This window comes from Staurois parvus, unplaced genomic scaffold (genome assembly GCF_062004578.1).
Source record: "Staurois parvus isolate SC_StPar_1 unplaced genomic scaffold, SC_StPar_1.0 ptg000445l, whole genome shotgun sequence".
NCBI lineage: Eukaryota > Metazoa > Chordata > Amphibia > Anura > Ranidae > Staurois > Staurois parvus.
The window spans coordinates 1495586-1518763 of record NW_028318241.1 but is presented as its reverse complement, the minus strand read 5'-3'; the positions used below and the strand labels follow the sequence as shown (position 1 = coordinate 1518763).

At 39.2% G+C, this 23178-nt stretch overlaps 1 protein-coding gene across 2 annotated transcripts in view; it reads left to right on the top strand.

Moving 5' to 3' along the window:
- Positions 1 to 23178, top strand: part of NDUFAF2 (NADH:ubiquinone oxidoreductase complex assembly factor 2) — a 133445-nt gene that overhangs the window by 83648 nt on the left and 26619 nt on the right. For both annotated transcript variants that reach the window (XM_089688051.1, XM_089688050.1), the window contains one exon: positions 9533 to 9573. In XM_089688051.1, the coding sequence (XP_089544177.1) occupies positions 9533 to 9573 (41 nt within the window). The remainder of the gene's footprint in view (positions 1 to 9532; positions 9574 to 23178) is intronic.

The following is a 23178-nucleotide window of genomic DNA, read 5'->3' as shown; positions in this document are numbered from 1 at the left end:
TTTTTTTCTCATTTTATCTCTCATAGTTGAGGTCTACCTATGATGCCAATTACAGGCCTCTCTCATCTTTTTAAGTGGGAGAACTTGCACAATTGGTGGCTGACTAAATACTTTTTTGCCCCACTGTAAGACACCCAAGGTCCTTCCATGAGGTTAGGGAGCTAAAGTGTCAATATAGAGTGGAATGACAAAGTTGAAGGAGAGCTACATACCAAGATCTGATCACTGAGCTGCTCTGAGCATGGGCAAACCACACGCAAACCTACACTTTGGGAACTGTTCTATATTTGTTTTGTATTTGCAATGTAAAGAGAATTTATTTTTTTCTAAGTATGTCAGACATAATCTGTAATTGGAAATAAAAAGATTAAATTATATTGCAATAAGTTAAGCATATTAATGCAACTCTGACCTTTTTGAAAAAGTTAACAATTTGTATTAAACTGTTTTACAAGGCGTAGATGAGGTAGATTTGGAGTAATGGATATGAAACTGTCATTAATCAAGTTGACAAACTACTAGATTCATTTTGACTCATAAGCAGTGGCCTTTCTAATGGCAGTTTATGGCACAGTTGCTCTTTGTTTGAAAGGTTATGCTATCAGGAACACATCTTGAACTTTCCTCTTACCTTTCTCTATATGAAATCTGTTCCAGTGTTGCTCCACATTAGCTGGAGAGTTAATTTTATTGTCTGACATTTCGCTGCCTTTAAGCTGCCCACCAGTGTTGTAACTGATCAATGACTTGCTCTTTTGTGTGTGAAAAGACAAGAATACATCCTATTGTGCAAAGGTAAATGGTGATGTTTTCATGTCTGGTCAATTATCCAGCAAGTAATAATTCCCTCCATTCATGAATGCCATGCAGGTGTTTGCCTAGGCTTCTCTGATTTTCTTCCACTAGTAAAAAAAAAAAAAAAAAAAGAAAGTACTGAAATGTTGATGGATTTTCACCTAAAATTGTGTTGTATAAAGGACATTTGACTTAAAGCTCCTCTGGGGCAGGGACTAAAGTAAATGTTTTTGTATAAAGAACTGTCTGTTGGTGCTATATTATTGAAAAAAGAAAAAATGTTTTGGTTTACTTCCTTACTGGAGGCCATGCAACCAGGCATTTCCAAGTCACTGGTTATTAATGCTCATACATTGATGAATATCTGGTTATCATTGCTAAAATATCTGATACTTTTGAGCACTCCAAAATAGCATACCTTTAGCACCTGTAGTATTTTCAATTGCTCGCTTCCAGAATAAAGGTCCGCTGTAAGGGAAAACAATGTTATAAGACCAAGTAGGGGGTTTATATCAGCCCCCTTTTTTTTTTTTTTTTTTTTTTTAAGAAAAGGTAAGTGTTGACATTCAGGTGAATTTCAATCCTTTCCTGGTCAGTTGACGGACAGAACAAGAAGGGAAAATCAATCACCCCACAGGTACACAAGCAACATTTTAAATCCTAAAATGGGTTCTATCCCACCCCTACTCTATTCAAACCTAAAAATATTAATAAATTGAATCACAATTTCAAGACTTGAGTGGCAATTCAACCCTTGCATCACTGCAGGTGCAGTATCCTTGTAAAGCACAATGTATACAGATAACAATTCATCCTATTTATAAGGGTCTGTATGTAGCCATTCAGATTCAGTCTTTGATAACCCATTTGTCATTTCTCAATTCCAGAATTAATCTGATTGGTTAGTGTGAGGTAACAAAAGTCCCCTTTCACACTGGTGGTCCAATCAGGTCCGCCTGTTAGTTTTTCAGGTGGACCTGATTGGACCAGCAGGTGTCAGCGGACAAGGGGCGTACCCTTGAAGACGTGCATGCTCATGAAACGTGTCAGGTGGAGCCACATTTGCTGACGTCACGCTGCTGATGGACGGAGCGGCGGCCATCTTGGTGTTTGCTTTTGCCTGCTTTTTACTATTACTCCACGTGGATGTTTTACATTGTGTTAATACAATATATACTGCACTATATACGATTTCTGGCTCCTGTGGTGAGCTATTTCCCTAGGACAAGGGCCCAACTTCCAACTTTGCCTATGAAGAAGCAGTTTGTTTTAACCCCCTGGCTGCCTCCCAGTCTCCAGATGTGATATGCTTATATGCCTGTTACCAGTTACATTCTGGTGAGTGTACATCTGACTGAGATGGTGGATTCCCATGTGTCACGATTCCACATTCACACTTTGCACCTAATATTGCTGCACTTTATGGTCCTGTGGACACTTACTTGGTTTTTTGTGGACCTATTATTTTACCCTATTTTATGGTTCACGAAGTATCATGTGTAATCACGGACATTAATATAATATTATTTGTTGATTATTTTATTTGCACCTTTAGTGCACTAATTACCACTTGTAACCACGGACATTATTACTTCATTATCATCTGCTGGTTTGCTGATTATTTTAGATTTGCACGTTTAGTGCAGTTATGTGATGCACTTTACTGTTCTGCTTGATTTAGTTTTTTTTCTTTATTGTGATTTTAGTGCTGTACTTTTCTATATCTATATTTGCGGGGATTGTTTCCTATACCTTGTGTGCTAGCTGCTTTATGGTTACTGCCAACGATCGCCTACATACAATATATTTGCAGATGTCAGCACAAGGCTGCGCTCACAGTCAGAGGGAGCACAAACCTTCATAAGTCAGTGTGCCAACAGACCTTGTCCTGTGTATATTGGGTGTTGTGCATCTGGTGCTATTCTGACCACAGATAATTTCATGTTTGCTCTTTGTTCTAGCTTGCTGTCCATGATGAAATGGCAGACATGCTAATGCACGTGGTTAGAATAGCACCAGTTACACAGCTTCTGATGTGCACAGGACAATGTCTTTTGGCACAGTGTCTGTGCGTGCATCCTTGTGCTGCCATCTGTTGCCGTGTTACAAAACTAGTCTTGAAACTTTTTAATACACCTTGTATTTTCATTCACTAAAGGCAAAAAAAAAATTTTTTTAAATACCTAACATGTTATACTTACCTGTTCTGTGCAGTAGTATTGCAAAGAGCAGCCCCAATCTTCCTTTTTTCATGTCTTCCGTCTGGCGATCTTTAAGCACCTGTTTTTACTTATGATGCAGATTTCACTGTTGCATTACATTTTCATTCTTGTGTTACATATGCATGTTTGCAGAGTCTCTTGTTTGTGGTTTTCTATATTTCACAGCAGTCATTTAGTCTAGTTGAGCGACAGCTGCTAATACAATCATAGGGTATGGTTTTCAGTCAGTCAGACCTGACTGATTGCTTTTGTTAGAAAGGAAATGTGAGGCAAAAGCATGTGGCGTTAGTAGCAAAGCTTACATATGTAATAAGCAAAAATGGGTGCCCCTTTAATTACAAACCATACACAGAATCCAAGTTTTAACCAGTTAAGCTACAGAGCCATTTTGCCCTGATAATGTAGTGCTATCATTTTCCATTATGATTCAGGAGAATACCTATACTTTTTTGGGAACTTGCAAGGCTCTCGATGCTCTTCCAAGTGTTACTCCTAGCTTGCGCACAAGGATAAGGGGATATTTGACATCCCCGTTTGCAGTCAATTTGCTGATTTATTAAAAAATATGGCAAGACTAGCTAATTGGAGTGTGGCTGATATGTATTCCTATATTCAATGAAAAGTGGAGACAGGCATTAAAGGCCAGCACCAAGGTGGGGCCCATGGGCAGCACAGTGGCTAAATGTTTAGCACTTCCACCTGGCAGTATTAGAGTTGTTGGTTCGAATCCCAACCACGGCACCACCTTCCTGGAGTTTGCACGTTCTCCCTGTGCCTGCGTGGGTTTCCTCCGGGTACTCCAGTTTCCTCCCACACTGCAAAGACATGCTAGTAGGTTAATTGGATCCTGTCTAAATTGGCCCTTGCATGTATAAATGTAAGTTAGGGACTTTAGAGTGTACGCCCCTGAGGGTTACGGACTGATGTGAATGTACAATATATACAGTATGTAAAGTGCTGCGTAAATTGACAGCACTATATAAGTACCTGAAATAAATAAAAAAATTAAATAATGTGCAGGAGAGGCCAGTCTTGAGCAGAGCTATGGATCTGTGTGTATTGCCCCTCTATAGATACAAACCACTGAGCGAGCGTTGTCTTGTTAGAACAGGAAATGTGCTACTGGTTAGGATCATCAGGTGAAAAAGCCTGATTAAAAAGAATGCAGCTACTGCATCTAAGGACTGACAGGTATAATATATAAAATTGCTGTTCTTGGGTTTAGATGCTCTTTAACGTCTTTGTATTTCCACTTAGCATAACATACACTCTTACCTTTCTGCCTTTGCCGATGTATTTATTATGTCGGCAGCACCAACATGTACATAAACCCTCCAATACAGCCGGAGTTTGTTTACCCTCACTTCTACACTGCCAGGATTGATCTGTAAAGGTTTTTAAAGTGTCATCTATCGACAATTTTGAGTATATTTGGCATTCATTTACTCGCCACAACCTAAACTTTTATATTTTTCCCCAAAAAAATGGTATTGTGCCCTAAAATTATTTGGAGTGTATTTTAAAATAAAACATATAGATTTGATAAAAAGTAGAAATAAAAAGTTGCAACTGCCAAGATTGTATTCTTCAGGGTCTCTGCTTTCAGAAATTCTATATTTTTTTGTGTGCAAAAAAAGTTAGAAAAAAAATAAAGAAAAGGCTGGCAGCGAAATATGTTTTACTCTATATATGTAGCATTTGCCTTCTTTTTGTACCTTGATATGTGGTTTTCTGGTTTGCAAGTACACATGTATTACATTTTCACAGAGCTCCTTCCTTTGTGGAAGGCAGACTTGGCTTTGTGACAACATTTGGCTTTCTGTTTGACATCTATTATTTATGAAGTCGCTGCTTTGAGGATTTTAAGAATAAAATTAGTGAAGTAAACATTGCTTCTGTATGAAAAATGATCTTGTATCATTTACAAAATTATATGTGAAAGTTTCCATGGTTTAAGGTAGTGGGTGATATCTGATATAGTTTGTGAGGTTTATCAACTGTTGACACTACTGCTTATAGAAGTCCAGCCTCAGACATTGTTAGAATGACTGAACTGCCTTCATATATTCATACATCTAAGCATGATAGTGGGCCTATCACTGAAATTCACACTTCAGTAGGGCACACACCACTGTTACCTAAATCACATTATTTTTATTAATAACAGCCATTCTTCCAAATCCTAGTTCACACAAGGTCACACAATAAATGAATGAAATATAAATTAGGCCTATACTCTCATAAGTTTATTATGCACGTCTAACAAGGAGTCCTGTAGGTAATCCTTTTTTTCCTACTGCCAAATTATACATACATTTGCTTTTCATGTTAAAAACAGGAACCTGTCAGTGATACCAGCCTTGCACTGAGGTGCCTGTATTTCATTAAAACCTTCCATTTTGGGCAATACCATGTTTACATGGTAGGTCAGTTACATAGTTACATTGTTAGTTTGGCTGAAAAAAGACAAACGTCCATCCAGACAGTTAATCTGCACCACACATATTTGGTACTTAAGCATCAGTTGCTTAACCACAACATTTTCTGTAGACAATATTGTTTTTTTGTACTTAGGTCATATCAGTTGAGGGCTTGTGGTTCTGGTTGGGGTGGATGTTCTGGTTCAGTTAAAGTATGTGATGTTACAAACACTAAAGACCTTACCTAGGGGGGCTAGGTGTAATCCTGGACTCTGAACTCTCCTTACGGCCCCACATCCAACCGCTGTCCATATCTTGCTGCATCAACCACCACAACATCTCCAAAATACGCCTCTTCTTAACCAATGACACCACAAAGCTTCTAATTGACTCGATGGTCATCTCTCCCCTCTACTACTGCAACTCCCTCTTCATTGGCTTACCTTTACATAGGCTATCCCCTTGCTGCTGCCAGACTCATCCACCTTACCAACTGTTCAGTGTCTGCCACCCCTCTCTGCCATTCCCTCCATTTGGCTTCCGCTCACCCAAAAAATAAAATAATAACTTTCAAAGCCATCCAAAACTCAGCCCCCAGATACAGCTCTATCCGTGTCTCAAAATACCAACCAAGTCATTCTCCTCCCATGCTTGCTTCCTGGACTTCTCCAGAGCCTTACTCATCCTCTTGAACTCCTTACCCCAATCTGTCCGACTATCTCCCATTCTGTCCACTTTTAAGCGATCCTTGAAAACCCTTCTTTTTAGAGAAGCCTATCCTGCTTTCACCTGACAACTGTACTTTTATTTTCAACATCCTTCAAATTTAATACTTTTTTTTATCACTTGACCCTTTTTTTTTAATCTCTAACGAGCAGGACCCTCTAATTCCTCTTGTATTCAGTTGTAACAGTACTGTCTGCCATCATCTTGTAAAGCACTGCGCAAACTATTGGCCCTATATAAATCCTGTATAATAAATTCTAAAGAAAAGTCTACATTTTACAAGGTTTAGAGCCTGTGATGTCCCACGGAATATACTCTGCATCACACTGCAGAGAACACTTCAATATTGTAAGTGAAGCTGGTCACATGACCGTGACAGGTCATGTGACCGGCCTTTCTTCCTCCTCCCAATTTTTTTTCTCTGCTCATTAATTTCAGTAAGACTTCTCTTTCTTCCTGAAGCAAGCAAAAAGGAGGACGCCATTGTAAGCATACTGCTATGTTTTTTTGTTTTAAATGTGCTGGTTTTTAAAGGGTCAAACCTGGGGCCTTCTCAGCCTTTTCAACAGAAATCCAACTGTCCAGCACCTCAGAAATACATTAACTGTCAAAGGTGAGTACTCTCCTGCCACTCACTTCCCCAGAATAGTACCGGATTTTCTGACTCGCATATATCAAAATGGGTCTAATGAAGCTTCAAAACACCCCCATCTTTGTGTCCTCTGTTCCTTCCAATAGTGCTTTTAGTTTAGTGTTTCCACATCTTCCACCAAAATCTTCCTTTGATCACGTGTACATCCTCCCCAAAAATTAAAAAACTCGTAGTGCAGTAATTTTATAATTTACCATAAAAAAATTACTTTATTGTGTTCACATGTGTATGTGACAATCAAGGGTGAAAATCACCAGTGATACATGACTTCTCACCCCTCCAGCCTATCTTCTAGAAGGCTTATCAGTTCACTCCAAATCCACGTCCTCTTTCCCAGAATCCTCGTCTTTTCAGTGTCACTTGAAAAGAAAATAGCCAAAATAGTATAGTATCACCACAACTAATGTACACTAAATAAATTGGGCTCAGATTAAACCGTGCTCCATATAGTGCAGAGGTTGTGGTTTCATCAAAACATGCCACCAGTGTATGCACCCCCATGTGCACAAAATTCCTTACCAAACTAAGGCACAGGGTTGGATGATATTGCATCTGACACTCTTCCGGTCCTCTTATTGCACAGACTTCCAATGGGTGTATGATATATAGGACATAAAAGGATAAAAGAAGCTCATAATGAAAAAATCCCCATTAAAAATGCTTTATTTACCATAAAACTACTCACATAACTAAGTTGATGCAGATATCAAATACTGTATGTAGATAAGTTAGTGAGCGCACTCCATTGAGCGGCAAATGCACTAAAAGGAACCACAAAACCTTTCCAACTGAAATTGACAAAATAAAAGTGCAGCGCTACAAACAATATCCTTATAGCAATTATGTTAAAATAACTCATGAGAAAAGATGATTGTCCAATGCAATAATATCAGATGTGGTAAGCAGTTCAATTATGAAAAAACTTCCAAAAACGTTGGTGTAATCCAATCCAATATTGAGGGGTAGATAGATTACCCACTTACAGAAGCGCAATCTCAATGCGCATGTACAGGTCACATGTAGCCGAGGTCTCATGTAGGCGCTGCTTGGTAGTACCCAGGTGGTCCCTCAATGATAAGAAGATACTGGTCTAGTCGGATCACACTGCTCCTTGAATCCACGCAGAAGCCTAAAAAAGCTGGGGCTGAGTTATGAGGACTCAGTGCCAGATATAAGAAGTAAAGGTGCTCATAGTGTAGTATTTTAAATAAAAAATTTATTAAATCCAATGTGTAAAAAATCAAATAAGGATTACAAAGCACATGTCTGCAGCCTGTAGCCAGTAAAAGAGGCTGTAAAGAACATCTAAAACACTGACCAGTGAAAATCAAGGGTTGGCCGCTGGACCTCCTGATCCGGCGGCGTGACGTCAAGGCGTGCGAAGGCTCCTTCTAGACGCGTTTCGTGTCAATACACGTCTACAGTAGGGGTGATGCCATGCATGCCTGACATCTGTTTGCTCCTTTATATGTTCAAAAATCGCGCCAAAATGATATCAAATACTCAAGATGGTAGAATGGGCAGTTCCAGGGACTGCATCTGACATCACTTTCTTATATGTGTCATCTATAGACGTTATCAAAGCATCTCATCTTCTCAGCCTGTACATGCATGCCAGGACCCTATTTTATTCCTATTGAGAGAGCCATACTCTGCTATGGAGGCTGCCATAAATACAGTTTCCCATAGTAATGCAATAGGAATGAGGCTGTAGTGCACATTTGGAGGCTGAAGATGACACCGCAAGAACCCCACAGAAACAAAGGCTGTGGGGTCTCACAGTGAAGGTCACTGCATAGAAGTAATAATGAGACCAGGTGGGCTGCCCTCATCAGGAGGCTGTGTTCATTAAAGGGCAATTTGTGCTAAAGGTACAGTTGAACTTCAAAGTAGAGGATTTGGCAGGAAGGCCATACCGCTGCTTTATAACTGGACCACTAAGTGTTTGGGGATTTCACTTACAGGCCTTCCACATAGTAACACATTACTGTAAAGCGCTTATACCTTTTCGAGGAGGTTATTAGAATACATTTACTAGGAAGCATTGCTGGTACTTTTACTTTGTAAAAGCAAAGTATTGCCAGCTTTCTAGAAACATCATTGGTCTGTTGAGATGTAAAAAAAAAAAAACATTAATAAGAACATGCACAATAATAAAATAATGGACATTGAAAAAAATGATCCACAATAGCATCAAAGTTTTGGAAAGTACAGTATTTTCAGTCATCGCAATTATTAGTGCCATACAACCTGGCGTAGTGTATAACCTTCTGCTAAAATCAAGCAGATTTTTTTTTTTAATAAGTTGCAAACAGCTGGACTGTATCCAGAGCGCAGAGAAGAGATTGGCTTATTCCTGCTGTATGATTTATATAGTTCCCTTAAGCGCCCATGGTCTCTGAAAGCATACAGCTAAACAACGGTAAGGTAATGGGAGCTTTTAGAGAAGGTTTATCCATGCTTTGGGGAATTTCTCAGAGATAAACATTCTTATTTTTATTTTTTTTTTTACTTTTGAAAGATGCTGAAAAATTTATTAGCTGGCCATTTGTGTAAGTATGAAGATCTGGAATCTTTTCAAAATGATTCCTTGCTCTTTAGGATTCATATTGTTTGTGTTCTGTCTTGGTTTCATATCACACAAATGTGTGCTTTTCCTGTAATGAGTCAATTGTGTTTTATGGGTCTAATTTAACATCTTCTGTTTTCTTTTGCAGCGTGGATCAGAGGCAAAAGGAAAGACCCTCCAACAATTGAGGTGAGGATAAAGAAGGATTAAATGATGATGTGATCATAGACTTCAGTGAAAAAGCTTTTAAAATATTGTATATGCCCCTTTGAAGTTATTTTGCATCTGAAAAAAAACAGCAGAGATTTGGTGTTTGTATCTTTTGACAGGTTAATTGACATCAATTCATTGAAACACCAGAGAGCAGGGAAGCCCGGGATTTTGTGAAATTTAGCATTACATTATTCCAGTTACATGAGCAAAAATATCTGGACATGTCTTATCGATTTAAATCAGTCAGTGCAGTAAGATTGTCATTTAGTCATTGCAGATTGAGTATATCTATGGTCAAAACTTTTTATGTAGTTCTGGATACAGAAGGAAACTGTTAAAACCTGTCAGTTTTTTTTAGCAGGAAATGAGAAGATACTCCTAGGCCCCTTTCACTCGAAGGGTCCAATCAGGTCCGCTTGTCAGTTTTTTCAGGTGGACCTGATGGACCCTCCATTCACCCTTCTGGACTGGCGGGTGTAAACAGACTTGTGTCCGTTTACACCCACCTAGCTCCAATGCAATCTTGTCCATTAAAAAAAAAAAAACAGAAGGCAAACTGTCTTGTACATAGGTGGATTGGATCGGAGGGCAGTCAGATGTAAACGGACAGCTGGTCTGTTTACCTCTGCCGGTCTATAGAGCAGATCAGGCTATGTCTGCAGCATAAGCTGAGCAGACACGGACCTGTCATCCACCCGCTCTGCCCAGATCAGCAGTGGATAAGCAGACTGTTCCCCTGCTGATCTGTTCCCACCAGATTTTAGAGTTTTTCCCTGAGCACTACATTTGCAGTTGGAGATATGGTTACTCTGGTAATGTGCTGGAAAGTAAGCTGTACCTGAGGACCTGCAGTGTAAAATATTCCTACTACTTCAATCATTCTGTGGAATTTTACTTTTTCCACCTATCCTGCTGTCTTTTGTTCACTTCAACAGTCATCATTTCACCAGTGCTCAGTTCATTAGATCACCAGTCTAAGGCCTCAGGCACAATGCTTCTAAATGTGAGTTTAGGAGTTTTTGGTGTTTTTTTGCCGAAGCCCCTGAACTCATCTCAATAAAATGTGTCAATGTACACGTAGGTTTTTATCAGAATTCTGCAGTAGCAGAGTGAAAGGGCAGTTAAACATCCCTCTCCTGAACGCAGATGAATCACATTTATTCATTTGAATGGCAAATACTCTGGCCAATGAAATTAATAAACGTCCAATCGCTAAATGCGGTACCATATTTACATGCGCTTTTCTGCTGCCAGTAGAATAAACGTGTACAGTGTACGTGTAGTCTTAGGGAGGGTTTGGACTGAGGAAATCATGCCCTGTCCCTCTGTCAACATAGCCCTTGTCACACTGAGATGAAGCAATAGAACAAGGCATGGCAATTCAGTCTTGGGGAAAACATCAGCTGCAAGACACAGCTTCCACAGTCTTGGTCAAGTCTCAGTGCATGTCTAAATGAGTCTGGAGATCTTGTCATTCATTAAAATTTGAAGACCAAATTGCCAAGTATTAGTTACAGTATTTATAGCAACTAATGAAATCAGCTTGGCTGCTGTGAGTTGGCATTTTGCTCCTTGAACTGTTTATTGAATAAGGCTGTGTGAGTCTTTTGCAAAACAATACACAAAGAACAGAAAAGGGTTGTTGTGGGCTCTAAAAAATGTAAAGTATTCATATGCCTATAGCTGTTGCACAGTTTCCACTCTTTTTGTTTAAATAATTGAATGTGATTTAGCATAAAAGTAGTCATTTAACAAAATTCTTTAGTAAAAACATAGCAATTTTATGGCTGACTATTGGATAGAAGCAAAATTAAGATTTTTTTTCTTTTCCAGAAATGTTGGTAAATTATGGTGAAAATTGAGTGATTTCTGAAAAATTCCACCATTTTCCAAAATACATGGGGAAGATGAAATTAAGAGGTGTTGGTGATTTGTAAGGGTGCAGCTGGCTTTAAATGGCTCCAGTGAGCTAGGGAAGCTCCTGATTAGCTTCATTAGTTGTTTTCACAGAAAGCAAAAGTGGATAAAGCGACCATGCACAAATAATGTTAAAGTAGCCAAATAAGGAATAAAACAAATACAAGGAACATGGGAATAAATAAACTACACTACCCCAAATGTTTTTGTTTTTGTAAGCAAAGTTTGTCTAAATAGCAAACGAAATTGAGGGCTTTAGTTGAAGTTTCCAATTTTGCTGCATCTCTTGCTACTCTTGAGCTGTTTTGTTTGTGACTTCCCAAAGGTGCAGTAACAAGCATCTCCATTGTAATGCACAACATTTTCTAGTGAAATCGTTCCTATTAATAGTTGGTTTTGCAGTAATGATGGGTCAATAGGGAATCTCAAACCATAATATACAAGGACTGTGTTCCCTAGCTGGAGGCAGGGTGGTGCCAATGTGAAACATTTTTTAAATACTGAAGTGTAATGATCTATTGTAAAATGGCAAGGGGCCTCTTTATCCCTCTTTGGAATTTGTTTTTTTGGGTGGGGGGGGGTATTCGTGCATTAAAAGAAAAAGACAGATCTGTGTTTTAAGGGTATAACAACTGCATGACTGCTCAGAAACACAAATAATCTGTTTCCACCAGCCATATGCATATATATATATACGGCAGGTGGGCTAAAATGCCGCCTGACGCACATATGCGTCCATACGGAAAGGCTTTTCTGTGATGAGACCATTCTCCCAGCACAGTGACTAGGCCTGCAAAGAGGTCTGCCCTTAACCCTACTTTGGGATGAATTGAAGTGCCCATTGAGAGTGAGGTCTTTTTGTTCATTATCTGTACCTGACCCTACAAATGCTTTTTTGGCTGTACTGGCACAAATTCCCACAGACCTGCTCCATATTGTGGAAATCCAAAGAGTGGCGGCTATTATAGTCGGCGGAGAAGGGGCGGGAGGGGGGGGGGTCTTTATAAATGTCCCATCTGTTCTTCACAGAAATGCTATTTGTTTTAACAAAAATCCCTGTTTAGTTAATTTTACTCTGCCTAAACTCATGACCATGGGACATGTTTGCACTGTTTGACCAAATCCTGTGCTGACTGGGGAGAGGAGGAAGATGGCAATGCTTTGCCACATAGGGACATGGAGGGCCTCCTGTAAACTACTTGTACTAGCAATTGTTTTACCAAAGTCTTTGAGAGGTGGGAATGGAGATGTGGCCACAGGTGTTACCAGGGGCCTAACCTAGAATACTATATCATCCCTAGCATTGATGGGGTGAGCAATGCTAAGTATTCCTCTCTTATGGCATTCCAGTACTGATCCATAGTGCATGTTAACACCAATCTACTAGAGAAGAGGTGCTGCAAAGGGTCCAGCGATAAATAGGGATGGAAAGTGCTAAATACAGTTTTACAGCATTGGTTTCAGCTTTAAAAGGAGGGGGGGGGGGCATTTCATTTTCATTTTCTTCTATTTTTAAAAAAATATATCCAACTGTATCTCACAATATAAAACTGTTTTTGAAAACTATAACGTGGTAAAGAAAAGGAATTTCTTCGTCATAGACTCGTGTTCCGTTATATCTGTAATTACTGTTGTGACAGGCACTGTTTTAAGGATATGATGGGAAAATGCACTTAAGGTAATGATTACAATTCTTAATTTTTAACACTGTGCTAAATAAAGCAACTGTCATACTTGTGGATAAACGGAGGTTCTATTCTGTATGCAGTTTTCAGTGTACAACTCCGTTTACAAATACTTGTTGCTATATAGTATATTACATTTGGATTTCCATCTTTTATGGCACTATAACCAGTCAGAGTGTGTCAGGGGCAATGTTCCTACTAAAGAGAGGCATACCTTTAAAATAATGTGCATAGCTTTTCCAACCTAATGTTTGTTTTTTAGACAAATCTGTTCAGGAAACTATAAAGTTATTGAAAAAAATAAAGTAATCGAAGAGTAATTACACTTGTACATCCAAAATGAAAATGTTACCTCTGAACACCCTTTGGTCCTCACTACAAATGAATCGCCATCCAAAATGAAAATGTTACCTCTGAACATCCTACGCACCCCTTCGGTCCTCACTACAAATTCATCGCCATCCAATTCTACAGCTTTACCAGTCTGTGCACTTCTCATTCCATACACAGCCCTGGAGGCTGTGTATCAGAATAATGCTGCAATGGTGAGCAGTGATTTCACACTGTCCAGTCACCAAACCAGCACACCCTCTGGAGATTGAATATATAATTTAATATTTTAAGTAGGTCCAACTACAGAGATTGTAGAATCAAACTGTAATGTATGGCCAGCTTTAAACCGCGTATCAATTCTAATAATTTTTGAGACCTATAGTGGAGGAAACTCATCAGAAACTGCTGTCAGATACAAAGTGCAGCAGCCTCCATCTCCTTATTAAAACACCTGACTACTGGACCCTTTTGGCAAACAAGCTCAAAAACCGTAGGCCATGTTATGCTTGCTCCCACACATTCCTATTGACGTATTACTATTACTGGGTACCTCATGGCAAACAGAAACTTGCTCTGGGCAGATGGGGATGAAAAGCTTAGAAGATATCAGGAAGTTCCAGAGCTTTGCACCTTTACACTGTTACCTGTGGTTATAAATATAGACCAAGTGCTTGGGAACGATGGGTCAATCCAAGTCCAACTGTTCCATTGGCCTCAGGTAGCCAGCTCTCCACCAATGCTGCTTGTTGCTCTCCACCAATGCTGCTATTTTTGTACAGTATATATCAGCTGGGCGTGAGTTTCACCTTGTATAGTGTAGCACTCATTCATTGACTCATCAACTGCCATAAACGAAAATTGCAGCATTGCTAATTTAAATCAAGTCCCAGAATCGCAGTGATTTCTATTCTTCTGGACAATTGAGGAAAGTGGAAAGATAGTGCTAAACCCGTCGGTTCATTTTACTATAAGAAGAGCTAAATACAATGATTGTTACACCTATTAATCGTCAGACCTAAAAATAATGCTTCTGGTAACTCACTAGCGGTCTGTTTTGTGTCACATGTTGCATGCCTCTGTAATAACCAAAGCCAACTAAAAATCACATTCCAGGGTATGTCCATTGAGCTTCTAAAAATAGTTTTTAATTTTGATTTGTTGTATTGCGTTCACAATCTGTTCCTTTATTGCTATACTAAACGGATGTGAAATTTGTAATTGCTGGTCTGTAGGATATAATGTTCAGAAAACGTGTACAAAGCATTCCACAAGTTCTAAGCAGATTTCTTGAAGCTCTTATACCACCCTTCAATTTCAGACAATGAGTACTAGCAATATGTACTTGCATCCATCAAACATATTTCAAGCTGCAGAAACCACATGCAAAAAATCAATTACTAATTTTCATCAAGGATGTTAAAAAGCTTTTTTCCAAAATAACAGATTCTCCTGTATGAAAAAGCCCCCACCCATTGAACTTTCTTTCCCCATGCTCCCCTGCTGCTCTATTATTTCTATGTCAAAGTGTTGAGTCCAAATCCATGTCAGATGGTTTTAGAGCTTTACGTAGAGTCCACTTCCAGCTCCTCTTAAGGTGTCAGTGCTTGGGTCTGATGATTGGCCGCTCAGGCCTGAGCACTGCAAGCTGGGAGGTGTCAGATGCACTCCCACACTTGGAAGCACCAGGTATTCACCAAAGGCTCTGAGGGACCAGCGTTGGAACATGAGAGATTCTCTTTACAGTTTGACAATGTTGTATTTTCTAGGTAAGGTTAGGTAAGCTTGGACTAATCTTGCCATTTATGTGCTTATGGCTTGGCTCTTAGCTTTACAGTACTGTCAAAAAGTATTTGCCCCCTTCCTGTTTTTTTTTGCATATTTGTCACACCTATATGATTCAGAACATCAAATTTTATTATTACATAAAGATAACCCGAGTAAATACAAAATGCAGTTTTTAATTTATTTTATTTATTAAGGGAAAAAAAGCTGTCCAAACCTGCCTGGCCCTATGTGAAAAAATAATTGCCCCATAAACTCCCTGCTGCATAACCCAAGTGTTTTTGAGCCAGTCATTCTTCCTTAAGATTTTCTGGTAGAGCATAGAATTCATGGCTACATAAATTATGGCAAGTTGTACAGGTCCTGAAGCTACAAAGCAGCCCCAGACCATTACACTACCATAGGTTTGCCACCTCATCTCTTTAAAACCAAGCACATATTAATAACACAGGTTCTGTGGCTAATTACGGTGGTAATTAAACTCATTTTAGTATCTTATCTGCAATAAATTAGCCTCAGAACCTGTTTAATTAATATGTGTTCTGTTTTATAGAGGGATGAGGTGGCAACCCTACACTACCACCACAATGTTTGACTGTTGGTATGATGTTTTTTTTATGAAATGCTGTGTTTTTGCCCATTTTCTTTCATATTGTTGAATCATGAACACCAATCTTAACTGAGGCAAGTGAGGCCTGCACTTCTTTAGATGTTCTGGGTTCTTTTATGACCTCTTGAACGAGTTGTCCTTTTGCTTTTGGAGTCAGTTTGGTAGACGGCCACTCCTGGGAGGGTTCATCACTGTTCCATGTTTTCTCCATATGTGGATAATGTATCTCACCATGGTTTGCTGGAGTCCCAAAGCCTTAGAAATTGCTTTGAAACTCTTTTCAGACTGATACATACCAGTTAGTTTGTTTCTCATCTGTTCTTGAATGGCTTTCGATCGCGACATGGTGTTGCTTTTTTAAGGTATTTTAGCATGCTTCACTTTGTCAGACAACTTCTATTTAAGTGATTTCTTGATTCAACAGGTCTTGGAGTAATCAGGCCTAGGTGTGGCAAATTAAATTTAACTGTTTTCCAAAAAAATGTGGTTAATCACAGTTCATTTATTATTTCGCAAAGGGGGATGGGGGAGATTACTTATTCACATAGGGCCAGGCAGGTTTGGACAGCTTTTTTTTTCCTTAATAAATTAAATCATCATTTAAAAACTGCATTTTGTATTTACTTGCTTTACCGTTGTGTAATATTAAAATGTGTTTGATGATCTGAATCATTTAGGGGGGCAAATTAGCAAAATAATACAAAAATCAGGAATGGAGCAATTACTTTTTTACAGCACTGTAAGTATATATTCCTGGGTTAAAAGCCTACCCAAAATGTTTCTTTGGGTATGTGATGCTGGCTGCCTGAACCACCTCTCAGATCCCTTATTTTTCCATTTGTGCCTCTTCACCCATCTTGCTAGAGCAGTTAGATGTGTCAGTGCTATTACTTTATTCTCAGTAACAGAAAATAATTGGAAACATTTAATTGTGAGATTGAGATCTCCTGTTTAAGGTCACACAGCAGGTTAAAAGATCTGAGAACTCAGGTGCAGCTATTTATTGGCCAGAGTCCTTGAGAGGGATCCGATACTAGTGAGTGATTGTCTGTGGGAATCCAATAAAAACTGAAATATTAGTTTTGAATGAATTAACTCCTAAAATCCGAGAGGTCCCAATCACACCTGTGCACTTCAATTCACCTGCAGTTTCATTGTGATTTTCCAGATGCACTTGTGCATGTGTTTTTTTGCATTCTCGCCAAGAAAATCATTTTCAGGAGTTTGCTCTGCTTAAACTCTTGTATTTGATTTTCACCAAACCTTTTGAAAAGTAGATGTGTTCTAGAATTCCTATCTGGAACTTTACAGGAGCACAGTGTGCACCACCACTAATTAGGATCATGTTTTAATCATGGAAATTTCATTTGCTCTCTTAGTAGAAGTATAATAAATCATAGAGGACATTTCCATAATTACTTCTTACTCTTCAAAAAAGTTATTTGTGGAAGTTATACTTTACGCTGCCCCTGGTCGTCCTTCCTGGCTTTGTATGCCAACTCAAATAAATTATATAACTGTCTACTAGAGAGCAAAATAAAATTTACAGATTGGCCAAGTTCTCATTTCTGTTCAATGTATTAAGTAACTCTTAGTGTTCTGCTGCCTGTTAATAACTGCTACCCTTTGTCATTCACAATGATTTGTTGAGCAAACGTTGGTTTATTTGACCCACTATTTAAAGTGGTTGTAAATGTAAATTTTTTTTTTTTACATTAAAGTGGAACTTTAGTCAGAAAATAAAGTCCTGCTAGATCACTTCAGGCTGGTCCCTTTTGCAGGTATAGCTATGTAAAACATTAAATATAAGTGCCTATGCTGTTTAAAATCCAGTAACACTCTGTCTCACACTGCTCTGCTCATGCTCAGTTGCTCTTCATATTTGGCATTGTGTTGAAAATCAGAGCCACTAGAGGCTGATCCACTGACAACCTAAAGAATTTCTGCTGCTCAGGGGCTCTGGGCTTCGGTTAAATGGCAGCCTCCAACAGGAAGAACAGGAACAATGCTGGAGGCAATTTGCAGCACACTTTAATTTTGGTAGCATAATTATTATTGTGGAATGTATGTTCCTTGCTAAAACATTTTTTATCAAGTTGTTATGGGTAAATTTCCTAAATACTTACCTGAGCTTAATTTTGATCCATCACTGTGCCTGAGAGCCTCCTCACTGGTCATGGAAGCAGCAGCGAGAGCCATTGGCTCCTGTTGCTGTCAATCACAGCCTGTGAGGAGGGAACGGAGCCAAGCTGTGCTGTTTGTGTCTATGGACACACACAGCACGGCTCATAATCAAACCTGCACAATTTCCTCCATAGCAGTATGCTTGCTATGGGGGAAGAACCACGAACACCAGCTCGGGGCTGTTGTGTGCAAAACCACTGCAAGGAGCAGATAAGTATAGCTTGTTTTATTATTTAAAAAAACAACAACTTTACAATCACTTTAACACTTTAATCCTTCTGTAGTGCCATTAACTACCAACCTAAAATGATTTAAAGGGAGTGATGATAACAAATGTACCTGATGGACAAAAAAACATTTAAAAACAATTGTTTAGTTATACCTTGAAGACACATAGGGGGAGTATTACTAAAACTGGTACAGAATCTGGTGTAGCTGTGCATAGTAACCAATCGCTTTTAACTTCAGCTTCTTCACTTAAAGTGTTACTAAATCCAGGACCCTGAATTCACTATATCTGGTCTTCCACAGTAAACAGAACATGGAAGTACAATTATTTTCATAAATATAAACTGCTAAATACCTTTTCTCATCAGCACTTAGAGCAGTCTTATGACATATATCAGTGTCCAGCACTGGGTAAATCTTGTAGGAGTTTTAATTTTGCTTTTGGAGGATGCAGAACCCCTGACCTCTGTCTGGACAGTGCTGATTGGCCCTGTGCTGATCACATGCACTCTCCCAAGGAAAGAGAAACCTCTCTAACAATACACACCAACATGAGCATGTTCAGAGTGACTCCACACAATATGTCTTATCAGGAGATAGGAGGGGGACAAGGGAAGGGGAGAATCAGAGAAGACCGGATCAAACCGCGTTTTTACACAATGCAGAGGATTAACCCTTTAGGTTCTACAGTGAGTATAACAAGCATGCTTTATATCATATACTGACTGATTTTACTGTTGTGGGTTTAGTAACACTGTAAGCTTTGACAATAAATCCTCGAGGCTGATTGGTTACTCTGTACAGCTGCACCAGATTCTGTGTACAACTCTTAGTAAATCATCCCCATGTGTGCAACTTTTTTTCCATTTCAAATATTTTTACAGCTTTTCTGTAAATGTTTTAAAGTGTATGTATATCCAAAACTTCCTTTTTATAGTTTTGAATAGAGTAGCAAAGTGCTGGTTCTTTTTGTCTGTGTTTGGGGAGATTTTGAAACTTTTGAACTTCGTTTTGCTTCCTTTTTTGCTGACAACAGTCAGCAGCACAAGTAGGGGAGTGAATCTTCTTCATAAACAGCTATAAAAACTTGTCAGGGGGCTAACCCCATCCTAGTGTTTCCAAAACAAAGAAAGGTTTAAGGTATATTTTAAAGATTTCTTGTTCATAGACCTTTCATAGTTCAACAGTTCTAGTATTCCTCTAATGCCTGCAAATATTTTAAGATAAACATAGACATTAGATGACCACCATAAATGGTGGCTATTTTTGGATAAATTGGGTGATCTTATATGAATAGGAAAGTGATAGCCACCACAAGTCAAAAGGTATTGGCTGAAACTTCCAGTTTTGCTGTATTTTAAGCTTGCAAGTAGATACAGTAGCTTTTTCTTTAGGATCTATGGAGAAAAACAGTGTATGCTCTGTACTGTACCAAGTTGCCTGCTGATCTAAAGTGCATCCAAGGGAATCCAAATATTTATGGATGCTGTTAGGCTTAGGTAATTTAATAGTATACTTTTAAACTGTTGTTTATTTATAAAACAAAGATCATATTTAGAACAGAAACTGATATAAAACAATTATTACATGGAGGATTCCCAGTGCACTATGGGTTATCCAAAGAGACAGCAGCTTACTTTTCATGCATTCACTTGGTGATATTTAGAAGTGATATTTACAGTTTAGACTTGATGAATATTCCTAAATTACCTGAGTTGTGGCAATGGTGCTCTTTACCTTCAGTTCCTTCTGCACAAAGCATAATTATTGGTAAAGGAATTTCCCACAGGAAATATTTATAGTTGGTAAGGTTGAATAAGGACATCAGTCCATCCAGTTAACCCTGTGTGTATGTGGATGTGTGTTTGTCAATGCAGCTTCCCATATTCCTGTATATTGTGCTCATTGAGATGCCCCTGTAAGCTTTTTTTTTTTTTTCTTTCAATTGTGGAAGGGAGTTGCACATCCTTACCGCTCTAACTGTAAAGAACTCGACTTTGCAGTTGAAGGTTAAACTGTTTCTTGTCCAACTTCATTGAGTGGCCTCCTATTTTCTTAAGTGAATAGTTTTCTCCTTATGCTAGAATTATTATATAGATATTTGTAAATTGCAATCATATCCCCTTAAGCGTCTCTTCTCTTGCAATGAGGTACTGCCTTATGATATCCCATATGGGATCTACCAGCTTTACCACACCAAATTTATTTATTTCAGGTGCTTATATAGCGCCGTCAATTTACGCAGCACTTTACAAACATATATTGTACATTGACATCAGTCCCTAACCCTCAAGGGGTGTACAATCTAAAGTCCCTAACTCACATTCATACATACACATACTAGGGCCAATTTAGACAGGAGCCAATTAACCTACCAGCATGTCTTTGGAGTGTGGAAGGAAACCAGAGTACCCAGAGGAAACCCACGCAGTCACAGGGAGAACATGCAAACTCCAGGCAGGTGGTGCCGGGGTTGGGATTCGAACCAGCGACCCTAGTACTGCCAAATGAATGCAGCATTTATTCACTAAAAACCTCAGCTGACGGGACAAGTCATTGCTCTGATGACTTTTTGCAGTTCTGTAAAGAACATGCTTCTATAACCATTTTTGCCCTTTGGAAGATTTTACCCCCTTCATGACCAGATAATTTTTTGCTATTTGGCACTGCGTTACTTTAATTGACAGTTGCGTGATCATGCAACACTATACCCAAATGAAAGCTGTATAATGTTTTCTAATAAATAGAGCTTTCTTTTGGTGGTATTTGATCACCACTGGGTTATTTAATTTTTGCAATATAAACATTTGGAAAAAAAAAACTGTATTTTTTACTTCTATAAAGCATATCCAATTAAAAAAAATTAAAAAAATTGAATTTCTTCATAAATTTAAGCCAAAATGTATTCTGCTACATATTTGTAAAAAAAAATTAAAGAAATCCCAATAAGTGTATATTGATAGGTTTGCACAAAAGTTAGAGCATCTACAAACTATGGTATAGATATTGGAATTTTTATTTATCATTTTTTGTACTAGTAATGGTGGCGATCAGCGACTTATAGTGGGACTGTCATAGTACGGCAGACAATCCGACACTGACACTTTGTGGGAACTGACTAACTGCTAATGACATCTCCAGTGAGAACAGTATAGTGATCAGTGCTAATAATACACACGAACACTGTACTAATTACACTGGTTGGGAAGGGGTTAACATCTAGGGGGCAATAAAAGGGTTAATTGTATGCCTTAGCAGTGCTTTGTGCATTCACTGTGTGCTGTTTTTAGTAAGGAATGTGCAGGTTTTTATTCCCTGCTTTTTAGTGAAACAAAAACCAACACATCCCTGCTGACAGGACAGAGCTCTGTGTTATTTACATTCATAGTGCTCTGTCCTGTCGTCCTTCGCCAATCAGCGATCTTGGCGGTCAATCATTGGCTGGCACCCACTGACCGACTTGTGATGTGCCTACATTTTAAACTTTTATGCCAGTATATAAGCCCAACTCCAGCAAATATTTTCACTTGGTATACAGTAGGGAGAGTTCAAGCTTCCATCATGTTTTTTATGGTTGTCTGTGAGCCTGTGAGCTCATCTGGGTAATTTCCCCTCACTTCCTGTCTCTACTGAAACCCAAACAAGATATTAAAGTGGATCTAAAAAAAATGCAAACAGGCAGGCTCTTTATTGCAGAAGAGACATTCAATGTCTGTTCTGCAGTAAAATACACTTACCTGCTTGTTTGCAATCCTGCAGAATCTACATGAAGCTGCACTTGTGCAGCTCCATTTACAGTACTGGCACAGTGCCAGTGTGCCGAGATGAATTACTCTCATGCATGTGCTGGAGTTTTGTCATCCTGCACCAGCCAATCAAGACAGCAAAAGACTGGCACCTAGAAGAAGCTGGGGAGAAGATGTCAGTGAGGAACCTCACGGATGTTGGATTGTTGGGACATAGGTGAGTTCAGTAAGTTCTAAGGCTACGTTCACGCTAGCGTTGTGTGCAGGTGGCAGAGAGGCGTTTGGGAAGCGTTTTTACCGCTTCCCAAACGCCTCTGGCAATTCTGCACATTGCAGCACATGGTGCAGTTCTAACGGGAGTAGTAGCGTCGTGGTGCGGCAAAACGGACGCCTCTGGATGAGTCAGGAGGCGTTGAAGCCTCCTATTCTTGTCTATGGTGCCGCTCTGCAAACGCCCGGCCGACGTTTGCGACGTGGTTGCGGGGCATTTGCGGAGCGGTCACACCATTCAAACTTCACTCTAGGCGTTTGTGGGGCGTTTTTAACGCTCGGCAAACGCCTAGCAACTGCCCCTAAACCGCGCATGCAGCATTTGCGGAGCGTTTGCCGAGCGTTAAAACGCTCTGCAAACGCCAGACCAACGCTTGCCAAGCGCTATAGGGGCAATTGGCAAGCGTTGGTAAAACATTCAAGTGTGAACGACCCCTAAGAGGTTCTATGCCTTACAAACCCTAGTAATTTTTTTTAACTTACTGTACACAATAATTTCCCAGCAGTTCTTTTCCCTGTGACACCCAACACCATGACTGAAATGGGAAATTTCTCCAGCGGGGACACTCGCTGGCAGAAATAATTACCTGGCAGAGATTCAAACCTTTCCTGAATCTGCTTAAATCTAAAATAATTTTGTAAGGTGTTGGGTTTGATTAGTACCTTGCCAAGTTCATACACTGTATTAGGCCTGGTTCACACCAGTGCAGTGTGCGTTTTGTCCGTTTTGCAGTGCATTATGTTTTTTGATGCGTTTTTTCATCACGTTATGTGTTTTGGTTTTTTTTTTAGCTTTTTTTTGTTATGTTAAAGAGGAAATGTTTTT